At 40.7% G+C, this 19,807-nt stretch overlaps 1 protein-coding gene and 1 non-coding gene across 3 annotated transcripts in view; one reads left to right on the top strand and one right to left on the bottom strand.

The window, feature by feature from the left end:
* Nucleotides 1-19,807, bottom strand: part of stxbp5a (syntaxin binding protein 5a (tomosyn)) — a 51,355-nt gene that overhangs the window by 15,209 nt on the left and 16,339 nt on the right. For both annotated transcript variants that reach the window (XM_046873999.1, XM_046874000.1), the window contains exons 4-12: nt 19,303-19,403; nt 13,543-13,677; nt 11,257-11,320; nt 9,014-9,097; nt 5,438-5,561; nt 4,896-4,974; nt 4,484-4,638; nt 3,066-3,138; nt 691-838 (exon numbers count right to left, since the gene is read on the bottom strand). In XM_046873999.1, coding sequence (XP_046729955.1) covers nt 691-838; nt 3,066-3,138; nt 4,484-4,638; nt 4,896-4,974; nt 5,438-5,561; nt 9,014-9,097; nt 11,257-11,320; nt 13,543-13,677; nt 19,303-19,403 — 963 coding nt within the window. The remainder of the gene's footprint in view (nt 1-690; nt 839-3,065; nt 3,139-4,483; nt 4,639-4,895; nt 4,975-5,437; nt 5,562-9,013; nt 9,098-11,256; nt 11,321-13,542; nt 13,678-19,302; nt 19,404-19,807) is intronic.
* trnag-ccc lies at nt 9,359-9,431 on the top strand. The gene has a single exon. It is a non-coding gene; the product is annotated as a tRNA-Gly (tRNA).

Below are 19,807 nucleotides of genomic sequence, written 5' to 3'. Positions count from 1 at the left end.
TGAATGAAATCGTACAAATCTCCAAAAATTCTTGTAGAACATCTTTTCAGAAGATTGAACAAGTGTGGAATGGGATCCTTAAGCTTATGGCCAGGTGTACACAAATGTTTGCCTGTACCATGTAGGTGCTTTTAGATCGTTCTGCTTTTGTGTAAGAGAAGGTTCTAAAGCTAGTCGGGGGGATGAAGGGATCGAGGGAAGGAAAAAGAAAAAAACACTGAATAAAGAACCGGAAAAAGTCGAGCAGCGTGTCGGAGTCGATCTGTTCTTCTCGCTACACAACGACGCATAAAGAGTGAACTTTGGGGTCGGTCGAACGTCTCAACAAATACTTCATAATGTGAGCTGCAGCATTTTGGGTGAATGGAACTGCATGGCAGGGTGCGCACACACACACACACACACACACACACACACACACACACACACACACACACACACACACCTGATATTGTAGTAATGCATGGTAAAATAGGTAACATTTTTATATATATATATTATATATATTATATATATATATATATATTACAATAATACATTATAATATATATACTTTATAATATTATATTATAATATATATTTGATAATATATATTATAATTATTTATTTCTATTTTAATTGTTCATTTTTTCACAGATAGTTTTGTGTTTTCTACGTACGTCATTACTACGTGTTGTGTGCGGTTCCCACCTTTTTGCTGTAGCCCTGACGTTTCTGGCGTGAGCCGACCGAATAAAGTGCAGGAACGAGGTCCACGGGACAGTCGGCCACGTATTCGCAACACGTCACTGGAGACTCGTGAATCGTCATGGGGTAAGGGTTTTCGAAGATGGGATAACTGTGAGAACGTGAACACGCACTCGTTGGTAGTAATAATAATAATAATAATAATCATATACTTGGTGTATGTATAACTGTTAACGTCCTCAATGTGATAATGATTATATTAATTGTCCCTGGTGATGCAATAAAAAAATATGAATGTCATTGGTGTGTCAGTAAAAAATTGTTTTTGTTTGGTCATGTGACTCTCCTCGTTGTGTCAATAACAATAATGTTACTGTCCTTATTTTGATAATGTCCTAAGTGCGTCAATAATCAAAATGTTACCATCCTGGGTTTGATAACGTTAATGTCTATGTCAGAGATCGAGAGGAAAGGCTGAATTCAAGGGTATCCTGTCCAGGGGACAGAAGGCAATCCTGCCCAAGCAGCAGAGGATAAAACATTCCTTACAGGGTTAAAACAATTTTTACTCCTAAAGTCCTCGGTGTGGAGATAATGTTAATTTTCATTAGTGTGTCAGTGATAAAAATGTTGCTGTCCTTAGTTTGATTAGAATAATGTCCCTGGTGTGTCGACAATAAAAATTTGAGTGTCCTTTGGTTGATAATACGAATGTCCTTGGTGTGTCAATAACAAAAACCTTTTTGTCCCTGGTGTGATAATATTGTCCTTGGTGTGTCAATAATAAAAATGTCCTCGATTTAATAATGATAATGTCCTCGGTGTGTCAATAAAAGTAATGTTACTGTCCTTGGTGTGATGATGATAATCATCTTAATGATCTGATGATAAAAGATGTTCAAAAACAACCACATACCCATTTTGTGCGAGGTCAATAACAACTAAATCCTTTTCTAGAAGGGCCACTACAGCATAAGGTTCCTGAAAATCTATACAGAGCAGACAGAAAGACGGTATAGAGATATATTTTATATCTGAACTAAAGGTCAAACTTTCAGCACAAACTCTTTTACAAGTATATACAGCTAAATACACAAATGTACAGTATACAAACACACAAATACATATAAACATACACACACATACAAATACATGCATACACACAGAAACATACAATAACACTTACACAAACACCTGTATGAGTAGACACACATATACATATACACGCTCTCACACACATGCATGCATGTACATACAACACACCATCAACACACTATTAATATATATATATATATATATATTACAATAATACATTATAATATATATACTTTATAATATTATATTATAATATATATTTGATAATATATATTATAATTATTTATTTCTATTTTAATTGTTCATTTTTCACAGATAGTTTTGTGTTTTCTACGTACGTCATTACTACGTGTTGTGTGCGGTTCCCACCTTTTTGCTGTAGCCCTGACGTTTCTGGCGTGAGCCGACCGAATAAAGTGCAGGAACGAGGTCCACGGGACAGTCGGCCACGTATTCGCAACACGTCACTGGAGACTCGTGAATCGTCATGGGGTAAGGGTTTTCAAGATGGGATAACTGTGAGAACGTGAACACGCACTCGTTGGTAGTAATAATAATAATAATAATAATAATCATATACTTGGTGTATGTATAACTGTTAACGTCCTCAATGTGATAATGATTATATTAATTGTCCCTGGTGATGCAATAAAAAAATATGAATGTCATTGGTGTGTCAGTAAAAAATTGTTTTGTTTGGTCATGTGACTCTCCTCGTTGTGTCAATAACAATAATGTTACTGTCCTTATTTTGATAATGTCCTAAGTGCGTCAATAATCAAAATGTTACCATCCTGGGTTTGATAACGTTAATGTCTATGTCAGAGATCGAGAGGAAAGGCTGAATTCAGGGGTATCCTGTCCAGGGGACAGAAGGCAATCCTGCCCAAGCAGCAGAGGATAAAACATTCCTTACAGGGTTAAAACAATTTTTACTCCTAAAGTCCTCGGTGTGGAGATAATGTTAATTTTCATTAGTGTGTCAGTGATAAAAATGTTGCTGTCCTTAGTTTGATTAGAATAATGTCCCTGGTGTGTCGACAATAAAAATTTGAGTGTCCTTTGGTTGATAATACGAATGTCCTTGGTGTGTCAATAACAAAAACCTTTTTGTCCCTGGTGTGATAATATTGTCCTTGGTGTGTCAATAATAAAAATGTCCTCGATTTAATAATGATAATGTCCTCGGTGTGTCAATAAAAGTAATGTTACTGTCCTTGGTGTGATGATGATAATCATCTTAATGATCTGATGATAAAAGATGTTCAAAAACAACCACATACCCATTTTGTGCGAGGTCAATAACAACTAAATCCTTTTCTAGAAGGGCCACTACAGCATAAGGTTCCTGAAAATCTATACAGAGCAGACAGAAAGACGGTATAGAGATATATTTTATATCTGAACTAAAGGTCAAACTTTCAGCACAAACTCTTTTACAAGTATATACAGCTAAATACACAAATGTACAGTATACACAAACACACAAATACATATAAACATACACACACATACAAATACATGCATACACACAGAAACATACAATAACACTTACACAAACACCTGTATGAGTAGACACACATATACATATACACGCTCTCACACACATGCATGCATGTACATACAACACACCATCAACACACTATTAATATATATATATATATATATATATATATATATATATATATATATATATATATATATATATATATATATATATATTAGTGGTGTAACAGTAGACGTATTTGAACAGGGCTTTCAGTTCTTTACACACGTGTACAAATGCAATTCTTATGTGCGGAACATAGTTACAATCTGAGTTCCCTCAGGAATGTATTAAGTGACGGACTGAAAGTTTATTTACTCTCCGCCTTGCAATTTGAGCACTTTTTAAAAATTATTATTAAACATACACAACAATGTCAGGGGTATAAAAAAAATAAAAAAATAAATAAAATAGAGTTAGCGCAGTGTCACTGTTAGGATACGGGGGCAGGGTTACCGTTAGGATAAGGGGGCAGGGTTACCGTTAGGATACGGGGGCAGGGTTACCGTTAGGATACGGGGGCAGGGTTACCGTTAGGATAGAGGAACAGGGTTACCATTAGGATACGGGAGCAGGGTTACCGTTAGGATAAGGGGGCATGTTTACTGTTAGAATACGGGAGCAGGGTTACGGTTAGGATACGGGGGCAGGGTTACGGTTAGGATACGGGGCAGGGTTACGGTTAGGATACGGGGCAGGGTTACGGTTAGGATACGGGGCAGGGTTACGGTTAGGATACGGGGCAGGGTTACCGTTAGGATACGGGGGCAGGGTTACCGTTAGGATACGGGAGCAGGGTTACCGTTAGGATACGGGAGCAGGGTTACCGTTAGGATACAGGGGCAGGGTTGCCGTTAGGATACGAGGGCAGGGTGGTTACCATTAGGATGCAGAGGCAGGGTTACCGTTAGGATACGGGGGCAGGGTTACCGTTAGGATACGGGGGCAGGGTTACCGTTAGGATACGGGGGCAGGGTTACCGTTAGGATACGGGGGCAGGGTAACCGTTAGGATATGGGGGCAGGGTTACTGTTAGGATACGGGAGCAGGGTTACCGTTAGGATACGGGGGCAGGGTTACCGTTAGGATACGGGGGCAGGGTTACCGTTAAGAAAAGGGGGCAGGGTTACCGCTAGGAAACGAGGGAAGGGTTACCGTTAGGATATGGCGTTTCACACAGCGTGAGGAAGTCTACGATAGGATAATCCATCTCCAGCACTGCCGTGCTCTTCCCATGCATAACAGTCAAACATGGCCGCCGACCCACAGTGTCGTACGATAGACCACCGGACAGGATCATAAAGGGATCTCTGCACACACACACACACACACACACACACACACACACACACACACATACAAACACAATATAACACTATGCCAGTATTTAATTCATTTGAATGTGTGTGTGTGTGTGTGTGTGTGTGTGTGTGTATTCATAGGTATATTTATGTGTCTATGTATTTAAGTTGTATTTATGTATATGTGTCTGTATCTACTGTACGTGTGTGTGTGGTGTGTGGGTGTGTGTGTGTGTGGGTGTGTGCGTGTGTGTAGTGTACTTTACCCTGCCCTTGTTGTCTTGTACTCTACTTTGAGAATGGGTTTACATGGCTCTGGCTTCTTTCCATCCTTGGGCTGTTTTCCTACAACAACAAAAAAACAGTTTATCTTTTTACTCTCGCCTATACGACTGTGAAAGGTTGTGACACAGTGCATGTGTGTGTGTGTGTGTGTGTGTGTGTGTGTGTGTGTGTGTGTGAGAGAGAGAGAGAGAGAGAGAGAGAGAGAGAGAGAGAGAGAGAGAGAGAGAGAGAGAGAGAGAGAGAGAGAGACAGATTATGTCTGATCATTTATAAGCCTAATTTCCTCATTTAAAGGACCAATGGTCCATTGTGTGATTACCAATAAAATGTGACAGCTTGCTTTAACATGGCGATAGATAGATAGATAGATAGATAGATAGATAGATAGATAGATAGATAGATAGATAGATAGATAGATAGATAGATAGATAGATAGATAGACAGACAGACAGACAGACATAGATGGATGGATGGATGAATAGATGGATGGATGGATGAATGGATGGATAGATGTGTCTCTCACCATGTGGGGTGATTGTCTGTACAGGCTTGGCTGGGGACTTTATATTCCATATGGTCAGTGTGCCGTCTGAGTGACTGCAGATGAACTGCTTCCCTTCATGGTGCCAGGCCACAGAATGGATCGCCTGAAATAGAGAGAGACAAAAAGAGAGAGAGAGAGAGAGAGAGAGAGAAGATAATTAAAGGAAAAAGGGTAAGCAAAGGTCTGAGCTTGTATGCTTATAAACAGCTCTTTAGAGTAATGCTCCCACCGCCGTGCTTCTGTGTGAACATTTCACCAGACTTTTTCACCCGTATGTGGTTCTTTTCCAAACTCTCCCCATAATGCTGTACACGCACTTGTGTAGGACGTCTTTGGATGCGAGAACATGTGGTTTTCCGCAGGCTCACCTCAATATCTTCAGAAAAAAAAAGCCCACAGTTTTTGCAGAATGCACATATTGGAGAGATTTCAGTGTTAATCTGAACCTCGATTCAAGCAAAAGCATTCAGATAAAGAGGAAACTTCTGCATCCTTCAGCTTCAACAGAAAGCCTTCAGACCTCAGACCCTCAGGAGGACAATCTTCCCTCAGCATAGCTTTTGCTCCATACGGCCACACCAATAGACAAATAACAAATACTCCTGGAATAAACTTTGCTGTTCATCTGCAAAAAGAAAATCTGTTCTTTCCGCACAGGATCAGGTCAACAAACCAGAATGAAATCAGGGTTTTCCCCGGAGAGTTCAGAGGCAGAGTGCTGGAACATGGAGAGATTACAGACTTCCAGTTCAACCCCGAAAAAACCTCAATCTCACTGCAACAATCAGAGAGAGAGAGAGAGAGAGAGAGAGAGAGAGAGAGAAAGAAAGAAAGGCAGAAAGAAAGAAAGGCAGAAAGAAAGAAAGAAAGAAAGAAAGAAAGAAAGAAAGAAAGAAAGAAAGAAAGAAAGAAAGAAAGAAAGAAAGAAAGAAAGAAAGAAAGAAAGAAAGAAAGAAAGAACTCAGCAGAAGAGGGAGCAAGAGAGAGATTTAGAGAGATGGACAGAGAGATAAAGAAAGAGAGAGAGAGCGAGAGAGAGAGAGAGAGAGAGAGAGAGAGAGAGAGAAGCAGTGAGATAGAGATAAAAGATATAGAGCGAGAGATAGAGAGTAGGAGTAAAATAGAGATGAAGTAAAATAGAGATGAAGAGAGATAGATATGGAGAGAGAGAGCTGGGGGGAGAGAGAGAGAAAGAGAGAGAGAGAGAGAGAGAGAGAGAGAGAGAGAGATGGAGAAAGAGATGTAAAGAAAGAGAGAAGTGGAACAGAGTGATTGTTATAATGAAACAGAGGTGTAGTGTAATCACTCTCAGTGTTTCCGGACCCTAAGCTAATCAATGAAAACACACACACACACACACACACACCTGATGGCCCACAGGGAGCGATGGAGAGCAAAATAGAAACAATAGGATAAAGTTCTCCTTCTCTTGAACTAGGAGACCCAAAACCTGGTCCAGCATGACAAAGTGCGCAAAGCTGGCTCCATGAAGATCTGCTCTTCATGGCTTGTGCGTGGAAGATCTTGGAGTGACTTGCTATTGAACATTTTTGGGATGAATTGAAGCACCATCCCAGGCCTCCGCACTTTCTCTCCTACATCAGTACCTGAGTGGCTGAATGAATCTCCGAAACATTTTAAAAACATCTTCCCAGGAGTGTACAGCTTCTTAAAAGACCAAATGGAGACCAAATGTGGAATGGGATCTTCAAAAAGGATACACATACAGTATGTCATGGTCTGGAATCCACAAAAAAATAAGAAATTGAAGTTTGAGGGCCTTGCTAACCACGGAGTTAGTGGTGTATCATTGGTGCATCACTATGATGCTGAAGGGTCTCGAGGTTTGCATGCATTAACTCCATTAACTCCACCAAAATCCTGAACAAGAGCATGCAGTGACCTTCTAATGAACAAAAAAGTTACTACCATAAACCAACTGAATCCATAGTCTTGGTTCGTTTCGTATTGATGCAACACTCTGGCAACAGCAGCAGATGGTGGAGGCGAGCTGGACAGGAAGCAGCGTGATGAATCATTCTTGGAAGATGCTTTCATTAAGTGGCTTTAAGCCCTTCCATCAACGTGATGCAGAGATCAGGGCAACACTCGGTTACCTCATATTTATCATATGAGAATAATTTTGTACATATTCATGGAGAAAAATATATTAAATGTAAGTCAGGGATTCTGATAGTATAGCCTGCTAGACAATGTCTTTTGACCCTGATGGCCCTCCACTGTTGATATCAATTAAATGTAGTGAAATTAAATATTAAAGTCTCCCCAAACACTAAAAACTACAAAAAAAACTACTTAACAAGTAACAAATGACATTCAGTTCCTTACTGTTCACCACTGCCTACATACTTATTTTACCACCACCACCACCAAACGTCATCTGAGTGGCTTCAAGGAGTTTGACCTTTCGAGGAGTTGGTTTATGTCCATCAATGAAGCTCCAGAGAAAGAACCTGCACACACTAGCTTATACAGAATAACCTATACAACTGAAAGGATATAGAAAGTCTGCATGAGCGAGACAGAGACAGCGCTGAAAGGAGACAGAAAGGAGACACCGGAAAGAGAGAGAGGAAGAAAGATGGATGAGATTTGACTCTTTGTGTGAGTGTTAGATTCCCTTGTGCTGTGCTCCGCCGTAGGCTCAACATGTAGCATGTCATGATTGATGTGAGCTGACTGCCGCTGTTGACAAAGGTCATCAGATGTGTTCCAACTGAAGCAGCACTTCAGACTCTTTTCTGAGACGTGCGCTAATAATGTCTCATGAAGTACAAGCGACTTCTGTTTACGCCCGTTTGACAGACGCCATTTATCCTGATTACACTATCCTGTCTGGTAATTTGGACTCCTGGTTTGTCAAAACCGTATCTGGTTCTCCCCCAAAACCAGAAGATTTCCATGAAGATCTGCTTTCCCTGGGATGGATGTGTGTGTGGAAGATCCTCAGTGGCCTACTATAGACCATAAACCTAAACTCCTTTTGGGATAAATTGGAACCCCATTCCAGGTCTCCTCACCTCCTCCTCACCTACATCACTACCAGACTTTCCTAAGGGGCTGAATGAAATCTTAAAAAGTCTCCACCGGATCTAGACAAACATCTTCCCAGATGAGTGGTGCTCATTATAAGAGCAAATGGAGACTGGGAGAAGGGGGATGCGATATTTAAATAGAAGGTCAATCTTAAGGTCAGGTGCCCACAAACTTATATCCACAAAATGAGATTTAGGGGCCATGTTTAGGGGCCCAGCTTGGTGATTTAAACTCAGGAGCTTCTGATCAGTGGTTCAACCACCATCTTTGATGACACCTCCTTTTTTCTAGCACTTTTGAAACCAATGAAATCTATATATAGGCTTTTCTGTGAAGGCCGTCTCCTGAAGATTAAACCCCCTGGAAGCCTCTCTCCCATGTTTTTATCGGCAAATTCCTTTATGAATATTTGATTTCTTCGCTTTACGATTTCAAGTCACGCCAGCGCATCTCGCGGACCCCCCGGAGACAAAGTGGTAGGAGGAAGCTCGCACTGACCTCGTCATAAGTATAGCGGTAGTCGGCCTTCTTCGACTTCAAGTCCCACAGCACCACGATGCCAGACTCGAATCCTATTATGAGCTGAAACACAAACACACAGAGAGACAGAAGGAAAGGAGTCAAGAGACAATAATAAATATCTGCACCAATCAATCAAATCCAGAGGTTAAAAATGAGAAAAAAAACTTTGATTGAACTGTGGATGACTGTAAATGGTGTAGGTGTGAGTCGTTACAGGATCAGAGGTCGAGCGATTTAGCAGTTTTGCCGATTAATTGGCACCGATACCGGCAAAAATCCATACCGATAGTTTTTCCGGGTTGCATTATAAAGTACGACAGGTCCCCTGGTGGTCTAGTGGTTAAGACGCAGTGCTCCCACCGCTGCGACCCGGGTTCGATTCCCGGTCAGGGAACCATCCCCAGCCACTCTCAGTGCCGGTCCCAAGCCCGGATGAATTGGGGAGGGTTGCGTTAGGAAGGGCATCCAGCATAAAAACATGTGCCAAATCAAATGTGCGGAGGATCCGCTGTGGCGACCCCTAACGGGAGAAGCCGAAAGAAAGTTCTTCATTATAAAGTACGACAGCGGCCTCTAAAGGCGACTTACTGATGTTATGTGCTGCTTATTTGAAAAGTCTTTTTTTTATTCATTTGGCATGTTTAATAAATTAGCAGTGTTACTTTTTGTTTTAGTTCGAATGCTTTTTTTTTATTTTCCTTAATATTTATTAATATAATTCATATATTCATTTCTTTTAGCACATTTTTATGATTCAGGACTGTCGTTTAGTTGTCTTTCTATTTCTACAATGACATACAATATGAACTAGAAGTTCTACACAGTAAGGCTTGTATAAATTAAACTTTCTGGACACCTCAGCATCAGATGGCTACTGTATATGCTCCTTTTTTAACATCCAATTCCACATTTAGTCTCTATTTGCTGTTATAATAAGCTCCACTCCGCCACTGATGGAGGTGAGGCCATTCAAAATCTTTCACATCCATCAAACCCATGGAAAGCAGATCTTCATGGAGCTGGATTTGTGCACTTTGTGTCCTGCTTTAACAAGTTTTTGATCTTGTAGTTCACAAGAGAACATGTCTGGAGAAAACTTTATGTAGAAAAAGCATGTGTGGGTGGAGTTGTTGTGCAAATAGTCTTTATTTATTTATGTTAATTAATTTTTTTAATCAATTAAATTCATGACCCCATGAGCTCCTCTCAAAGCCATAACACGTGTGGGACGGAGACTCTGGTGGGATCTAATATTAGATTAACTAATATTTATCGCCGTCTAATAGGATTACATTTGTGTGTGTTCTTTTTTAGATTTAATGCCCCATAGCATGGATTTCAATGAAGTGTGACTTTTTCTGGTTACATCATTACGGTACTGGATGCAGTCCTGCTCCATGTTGAACAGATGTTTGTCACGCTGGTAACTGAACCTCACATCATATCAATATATTAATACAAAGAATTTCTAATGTTGTTCCCTAATGAATGTATCCAAACTGAAGATCCACCATGTAGATCTACAAGCAGAGAAAAGATGATGATGATTAGGTGATCAGGAATGTGTCTCTTCTCAGTCATGTTTCCATCACTGACTCCCTCTGTCTCATCCACGTTAACCCCAGACTTCTTGTTGCCTTCTGAACTAGTCTACGTGTGAGGTGTGTGAGACGGGAAATGATACACCAGCGGTAAATTGAAAAAAAAGTGGCTCAATGACAGGAAACAGGTTGATGGGTTGAAAACGGATCAAATATTGATCATGTGACCAAATAGATTCGAACTAAAGTAACGATTCTGTTTTTGAAAATGTAAGAAGTAGAAAGTACAGATATTTGTTTCAAAAATGTAATAAGTGAAAGTAAAAAGTTAGAAAAATAGTAAAATAGTGATCAGATCGCATCAGGCTATCACAGTGGTGCTACAAGTTACGAGGGATGGATGCAAAGCTTCATAACATACAAATTGCCGCTTGTTGCCATGGCGACAACACACAAATAAAATAAAGTCACAAAGGTGAACATCTAGACATTTTATTTAAAAAAAACGTGAAAGTGCACGGAATGTTTCGAACGTTTCCTTGTAAACGTGAGCTTATTATAGTTCCTGGAATCTGGTTTATCAAAGACAAAAAAATGTTTTCTTTCATAATTACATTTATTATTATATATTACAAAATAGTAACATGGGGACATTTTGTGCTCCGGAGAAAGACCTACCTTGCCTTCATCCATGGGATTATCACTTATATGGACTACAGGACCAGGGTGGGCCTTGGAGGACCTGAAAAAAAACAAAAGATTTTGAGAAAAGAGGCACAAACGTGACATAAAAAAACCCCTATAATATTCAATAAGAGATAATATGGTTGCCATGCGCTGCACATCTAAATCCACATTTTGTATCTGTAATTTTATATATATACACTGTATATATATTTATATTTATTTATTTATTTATTTATTTATTTATTTATTTATTTGAATATTTATTTAATTTCATCTTCATTTATTTATCATATTAAGATTTATATCATTATTATTTCAGATTTTTTTTTACTTAAATCAAATTTGTATTGTATTTGTTTATATATTATTTTTTATTTTTTTATTTTATTTATTAAATTTTTATTTATATATTTTAGTATAATACATTTTATTTCTTCACTATTTTCTATTTATAATCAGCTTATCTATTTAATTATTTTATCTTTTTCAATATATTATAATTCGGTATTAATTAAATTATATATTTATCAATATGTTCATTTATTAACGCATTAATTGAATGTTATTTTTTTATTTAACATCCATTTCATATATATTTTATATTTATATCCTGAACTCAGGTGTTCAGAAGCTCCAATTAGATTATTATTATTATTATTTTTATCTCTCTTTTCCTCCCAGCTGTTCGTCTGATCAGGATGAACTGACTGACAGCCGGAGTCAAAAAAGGAAAAGGTCTGTCATTTTTCAATCTCAGACTACTTTTCTTCATGTCCTCCATCTCGCTGCTGAGAACTGAGACGCGTCTGACACGAGAGAGCAAATTCACCCCGACACCAACAACCTGAGATTTCACTTTTATTCCACAATTACGAAGAAGAAAAAACTGTATGGAAGTTAGAAAGGTCGATAGATAGATAGATAGATAGATAGATAGATAGATAGATAGATAGATAGATAGATAGATAGATAGATAGATAGATAGATAGATAGATAGATAGATGTAGTGTGTGTATGTGTGTGTGTGTGTGTGTGTGTGTGTGTGTGTGTGTGTGTGTGTGTGGTGGACAGATGGACAGATTAATGGTGTGGATGGCAGCACTGTGTTCTTTAGTTTGGCTCCGTCCTAATTTGGGCAGCTGTTCCCTCCCTCGCTCTGAAACCCCTACTTTAGGAGGAGTGACCGATCTCCGATTGCAGATCACCATGGCAACAAGAGCAAGATGGGCTGAACACACTCGTTCTCTCATTTCCACTCTTACTGGGTTTTCGGGTGGGATCACAAAAACCCCACGCACTGCTCACTTTCACTTTACACCTCCTGTCTTTCATCTCTCTCTCTCTCTCTCTCTCTCTCTCTCTCTCTCTTTGCCTGTCTTCTTCCTGTCTGTCTGTCTGTCTGTCTGTCTGTCTGTCTGTCTGTCTGTCTGTCTGTCCTTCCACCCACCCGTCCGTCCATCCGTCCGTCCGTCCGTCCGTCCGTCCGTCCGTCCGCCCGTCCGTCTGCCTGTCTATTTCTCTATCTATCATTTGTTGTTGAATTAATCCCAGTTAATCACTCATGTATATCAGGTCAGTATTAAGACCCAGAGCTCTGACGGGGTAAAGTTTATCCTGGCAGCATCTCCGGCAGCATTAAAGCAGAATAAAAGCATCTGCTCGGAAATGATAAGACGACTGTAATGAAAGGGTGAGATGATCCACTCGCCTGCGAGAGTGTTCGGGCGTGAGCGAGCGTCGGCTCTGGAGCGCATCGATTATAACGAGCGGGTAACAAGTAACGATGTACATGGAGACACAAAGAGATGGAGAAGGAAATGAAGAAACAAAAAGAGACAAAGAATGAAACAGAGACAGAATGAGACAGAGAATGAGACAAAGATAGAATGAGATTAGAGTGAGACACAGGTATAGAAATCAAATGAGACAGAATGAGACAAAGAAAAAGAAACAGACTAAATAGGGATTGATATGGAGACAGAGAATGAGACACAGTTAAATGACACAAAGACAGAATGAGACAGAGAATAAGAGAGAGAGAATGAGACAAAGACAGAGATCGAGACTGAGAATAAGAGAGACAGAATGAGAAAGAAATAGACAATGAGAGTCAAAGACACAGACTGAGACAAAGAAAAAGAGATAGAAGGAAACTGAGACAGAATGAGACAGAGTAACAAACACACAGAAAAAGACAGGGAAAGATTGATAGATTGATATGTGTGTGTGTGTGTGTGTGTGTGTGTGTGTGTGTGTGTGTGTGTGTGTGAAACTCACAGTTCAATGGCTTTGTTCCACATGATGGTGTATCCTGAGAGCGTGAAGGACTCCACATTTACGATGTGGATGTTTCCTCGTTCTGTGCCGACGTACAACCACTTACTTTGGAAAGGCAGGTGACAAAACGTTATCCTGCAGGGGGTAAACAATAAACAAACAAACAAACAAACAAAAAAAAAGAAAGTTACTGATAAACAGAAAATGCATCATCATCATCATCATCATCACCATCAACACCATCATAATCACGATTATCATCATCATCATCACCGTCATCATCACAGTCACCATAATTATCATCATCATTATCATCATAACCACCAGCACTATCACCATCAACACCATCATCACAGTCATCACAGTCACCATAATTATCATCATCATCATCATCATAACCACCAGCACTATCACCATCAACACCATCATCATCACCATCACCGAGCTCTTCTTCTTCATCCAAAGCTGATTTCAAACGCATTAGAAGGTCAATGTTTATAGATATGAATGGACTAGAATGCAACACACACACACACACACACACACACACATACACACACACTTCTGCAAGATCAGGCATAAATCCATGGACGCGTGAGTTGAGAGACGCAGCATCCTCACACTCAACACACTTTGTACCTGTCAGACTCCTTATTTCTCACACACACACACACACACACACACACACACACAATTCAACATTTCACAAAACAACCTACAAGCTGGACTGTTAGAACCTCCTGCTATTTCTCTGATAAGCACAGAAAGAGAGAGAGAGAGAGAGAGAGAGAGAGAGAGAGGGTGTGTGTGTGTGTGTGTGTGTGTGTGTATAAATGAGAGAAAGAGAAAGAAACAGAGAGGGTATTAAAGGGGAGAGAGAGAGAGAGAGAGAGAGAGAGAGAGAGAGAGAGTGAGAGAGAGAAAAGAGGTAGAATGTGAAAGAGACAGATAAAGAAAAAGAGATAGCCTGTAAAAGAGAGAGAGAGAGACTGTGTGTGTGTGTGTGTGTGTGTGTGTGTGTGTGTGTGTGTGTGTGTGTGTGTGTGTGTGTGTGTGTGTGTGAGTGTGAGTGAGAGAGAGACAGAGACAGAGACAGAGAGAGAGAGAGAGAGAGAGAGAGAGAGAGAGAAAGAGAAACAGGAAATCTTCAGAGACGTTGTGCAGATCTGATCTTTCACGCTAATCTCTCTCATTCTATCTTTCTATCACTCTCTCAATATCTATCCCTCTTTCCCTCTCTCCCTCCATCTTTTTCCTGTTGATGAAGTGCTGTGGTTAAGAACTAGATTTCCCATGAGGACATTTAAAAAAAAAAAAGAAAGAAAGAAAAAAAGCATAAGGCTTTGAAAGGGGATTACGCAACCCGAGGTCTGGACCAAACAAACAAACAAACAAGTAAACAAATAAACGAGAGATGGTGTAAATAACGACGGGGTGAAATGGATGCGAGATCAATAACGTCGCTTTCCTTGTCACAATGTTGTAGTCTGTAGAAGTCTACAGACTCCCGCCTCAATGACTATCATCACCCTCAATGGACCCCATGCTGGATCCTGAACTTCCTGACTGGAAGACTTCAGCCAGTCCGGATCAGAAACAGAATCTCCAGCACCAACACACCAAGCACTGGGGCCCCTCAGGGCTGTGTGCTCAGCCCACTGCTGTTCACTCTGCTGACTCACGACTGTGCAGCAATGCACAGCTCAAATCACATCATTAAATTCACCCATGGCATGACCTTTGTAGGTCTCATCAGCATACATAGAGGAGGTGTAACAACTAACAGCCTGGTGTAGACCAACAACCTGTTTTTGAACGTGAACAAAACATTCTCCACTGATCATCAATGGACCCTCCGTGGAGATTGTCAAGCTCATCAAATTCCTTCTTCACCTGGTCACTCAACACCAGCTCCATCACCAGGAAAACCCTGCAGCATCTTTATATCCTGAGAAGGCTGAGGAAAGCCCATCTCCCTGCCCCCATCCTCACCATGTTCTACAGAGGGACAATCGAGAGCATCCTGAGCAGCTGCATCACTGCCTGGTTTGGGAACTGCTCGACCCTACAGAGGATAGTGAGGACAGCCAAGATGATCATCTGAGTCATTTACACCTCACGCTGCATCCGCAAAGCCAACAGCATTGTGGACGACCCCACCCACTTCTCACACACACTCTTTACACACACTCTTCACACACACTCCTCACACACACTCCTCACACACACAGCACTCTGTGTGTGCATTCGGGCCTTACATCCAGACTCTGCAACAGTTTTTTCCCTCAAGCCATCGGGATCCTCAACTCACAGAACTGAACTGGAATTGAAACTCTCTCTCTCACACACACACACACTCTCACACACACACACACACACTCACACACACTCACACACACTCACACACACTCACACACACTCACACACACACACACACACACTCACACTGCACTGCTACAAATCTGAACTCAAACACTTTCAATTCACACACATGCATGTTTTCAGCACCACCCATATTATGTTATTATTTTATTATAACTATATTATAAATGTTTACATGATGTTTTTGTGCATCTACTTGATCGCTGCTATTTTGCACAAACTTTGTTAACACTTGTGTTTATATTTACAAACACACTCTAGTATACAGTTCACACGTTATACAGCAGGTTCACTGGTGTCTGTTATGTAGCTCTGAGTTTCGTTATGTAGCTCTATGTAGCTTTGTGTAGCTCCATGTTCTGTTATGTAGCTGTATGTAGCTCTTTGTTCTGTTATGTAGCTCTATTTAGCTTTATGTAGCTCTGTGTTCTGTAGCTCTATGTTGTGTGATGTAGCTCTATGTTGTGTGATGTAGCTATGATGTAGCTCTATGTATTGTAATGTAGCTCTATGTTGTGTAATGTAGCTCTATGTTGTGTGATGTAGCTCTGTTGTGTAATGTAGCTCTATATATTGTAATGTAGCTCTATGTATTGTAATGTAGCTCTATGTTGTGTGCTGTAGCTCTATGTTCTTTAATGTAGCTCTATGTTGTGTGATGTGGCTCTATGTTCTGTTACGTAGCTCTATATTGTGTGATTTGGCTCAATGTTCTGTTATGTAGCTCTATGTTGTGTGATGTAGCTCTATGTTGTTTTATGCAGCACCAGGGTTCTGGAGAAACGTTGTCTCATTTCACCGTGCACTGCATGGCAGTTACGCTCCCGGTGGGTAACGTCTAGCATTAATGCTAGCAATATATCATGAAGAACACACACACACACACACACACACACGAAAGTCATTTTTGACTTCTAAACAATTGTAAGGAGTCCACGTTCGAACGATCACAAGCAAAATGTCCGTACTACAATCACAATCTATGAAAACCTCAGACGTAACATTTGACCTTAAGGTCGACTTTCAAGGTCACTTGAGCATGTAAGACTTCGCTTTTACTGCTCACTGCACCAAAAAAAAACATGCCGATCATCTCTTTTCCCTCTTTTATTCCTGCGCTCTCAGATGAAACGTGATCTCAGTGGAAATCTTTCCACACACACACACACACACACACACACACACACACACACACACACACACACACACACACCAGGCTTGCTGAAGTGGCGCAGATGCTGTAGTGTGATGCTGCTCTGAAGGAGTGTATTAGCATGGCTTCTGGGTTCCCTGCACTCCTGACATTTGGCTTGCTCTTTACCGAGCTTCTGACCTGCCGACACACACACACACACACACACACACACACACACACACACACACACACACACACACACACAAAACCCTCTTGTATTGTATCTCCAAACACCCGAATGCTTGTTTAGAAATCGAAGTGAAAGACTAGTCTGTGTATTACTTGTCAGCTAAACTCAACTTTAAATCCATGAAGGAGGAGAAAACAAAGATTGTGGTGGAACAAACCTGAGAACGGAACATCATGCTGAATATCTTATAAAAAGGTTGCAATCAGAGATAAGGAATGACAGAAAACTGGTCACGAAGCGGGAGATTTTTTAAATCTGGAATATCTGGAATTGAGTATATGAGCATGTGTGTTTACAGTGTACGATCACAAGGTTTCTAGACTAGTTCCGTAACACGCCAACAGATGGCAGCACGAGGTTGCACGCACAGTCACAGGGAGCACTGACCTTCATAAGTGTGTGTTTAAAACAAATAATAAAATTTAAAAAAAATACCCACACATGGATTCTCTCCCCGAAAAACAACACAATCTCATTTCCGCACCCACCCTACTCGCCAGGCTCTTAAAGAGCTTCTCCATGTTCCCGAAAATGAAGATCTGTGACACCGTTGCGGAGATCCGGCGCGAATCCCAGAAGGTGCTCGACACGCTTCGAAATGAAGACTTCCAGGACACGTTCCAGAAGAACGCAGGGAGCGCTGAGTGCTGTGCAAGGGGACATTTTTGAAGGGTATAATGTGGAAATGTAGATAAATAAAATACTTTCTTGTAAAAGGAGGGAGTCTCGAAACTTTTTGATACCACCTCAAATATATATATATATTCTGTATATATAGGAGGATAAAAACTGCATATGGCTGGAAAAGTACGGAGAAATTGGCCCTGTAGTGAACATACAGAGCTTTTCGGAGATGTAGGCATGTGGTTCTTCTCAAGTTCTTCCCTCTAACTTTGTCCCGGAGTGGCGGAACGCCTCCAGGTCACGGATTAGCGCTCGGAGACGAATTGATGGACCGATGCGTTGGAACGAATGTTGTTTTTCTATCTACGTTCTCGTATTATTTTTAGAACCGAATCAAGATGCAGATCCTCCAGGCTTCATTTGGAGAAGAGAGAAAAAAAAAAAACTACTTGGCCCTCAGATTCTGCTTTTTTAATGACTACACGGTTCTGACTGAATTTTCCCTCAGAGACCTTGTGTACTCTTTTCATCCTCGCATGCTCCACCAATCCCTCCATCATCTCCCCAGGCGTGAGGGGAAAAAAAAAACTTGGCAAATGTCACACACAGGACACACAGGACACACACACACACACACACACACGGATGTTGAGAAATGGCAGAAACTTGTTCAGCCCTAAAAGCCGCTGTTGGCGAGCTGTCAGTGTCTTCAGCACGCAGGAGGCTGATGAGAAGTGAAGACTCGGTTCCTTTCAACTTAAATCAACAAAGCACAAGACGTTTAACCCTTTACTCTGGGGGCCTGTCAGAAAGGTGGAAGGAGGGAGGGAGGGAGGGAGGGGAAAGGTGGAGGGAGGGAGGGAGTGTATGTCTCTGCTAGATCGTCTCCATTACATAGTGTGTGTGTCTGTGTGTTTGTGTGTATTTGTGAAAGAGAAAAAGGTGGCAAGAGAGTGTGAGTGTGTGCAGATAAGAAAGAGGACAGAGAGAGAGAGAGAGAGAGAGAGAGAGAGAGAGAGAGAGAGAGAAAATAGAAAGAGAAAAATCGAGTGCAAAAAAGTAAGACAGTGAGAGTAAAAAAGAGAGACACTGATTATGAGAGAGAAAGACAAACTCACACTTTCATTTACTGTGTGTGTGTGTGTGTGTGTGTGTGTGTGTGTGTGCAGCTGCTCAGCAGAACATACGATCCACCCTTAGGTTCTCGCTTTGTTTATGACAAGTCAGGAGCAATCAGGATCGAGCGGAAATGACATCTGCCTGATATCATCATCATCATCTTCATCATCATCATCATCTTCATCTTCATCATCAGCAAGAACAAGTGGATTCACTGAAGGTCTTAGAAACGTGAAGTGGCTCGACTCACCTCTCCCGGTTGAACTTGAGCGAGTGCAGCACGGCTGGTCTCTTCTGACGGAGGTTCCATAAGTGAATGCTGTCGTCAGCTAAAGCGCTCACTAACGCCCCCTGTGGAGAGAGAGAGAGAGAGAGAGAGAGAGAGAGAGAGAGAGAGAGAGAGAGAGTGTGGAGAGTAGGAATTAAAAGACAGACACCATGATGACACACTGAGATCCTCCTACAACCGTATTTCTGGTAGTTTCTAGATTCGAAAAGTAATGGAGTTTGCTTGTGGGTTATGTTTACACAGAGTGGTGCAAAAAACTAAAAACATTCAATTATACTTTACTATATTATATTATATTATAATGTATTATATTACATTATATTATTATAATATATAATATTATATTGTATGGAGACTAAATGTAGGGGGGGTAAATATTTTTTTCTTCTACAGGAGGACGTCTTTTGGACAGTAACAGGACCTGAATTTACAGCAGAGCAAACTGGAGATGATTCACAAGATATAT

The sequence above is a fragment of the Silurus meridionalis genome, chromosome 18 (assembly GCF_014805685.1).
Source record: "Silurus meridionalis isolate SWU-2019-XX chromosome 18, ASM1480568v1, whole genome shotgun sequence".
In the NCBI taxonomy this organism is placed as follows: Eukaryota; Metazoa; Chordata; class Actinopteri; order Siluriformes; family Siluridae; genus Silurus; species Silurus meridionalis.
The sequence above is the reverse complement of the archived record's forward strand: the minus strand, read 5'-3'. Positions and strand labels throughout refer to the sequence as shown.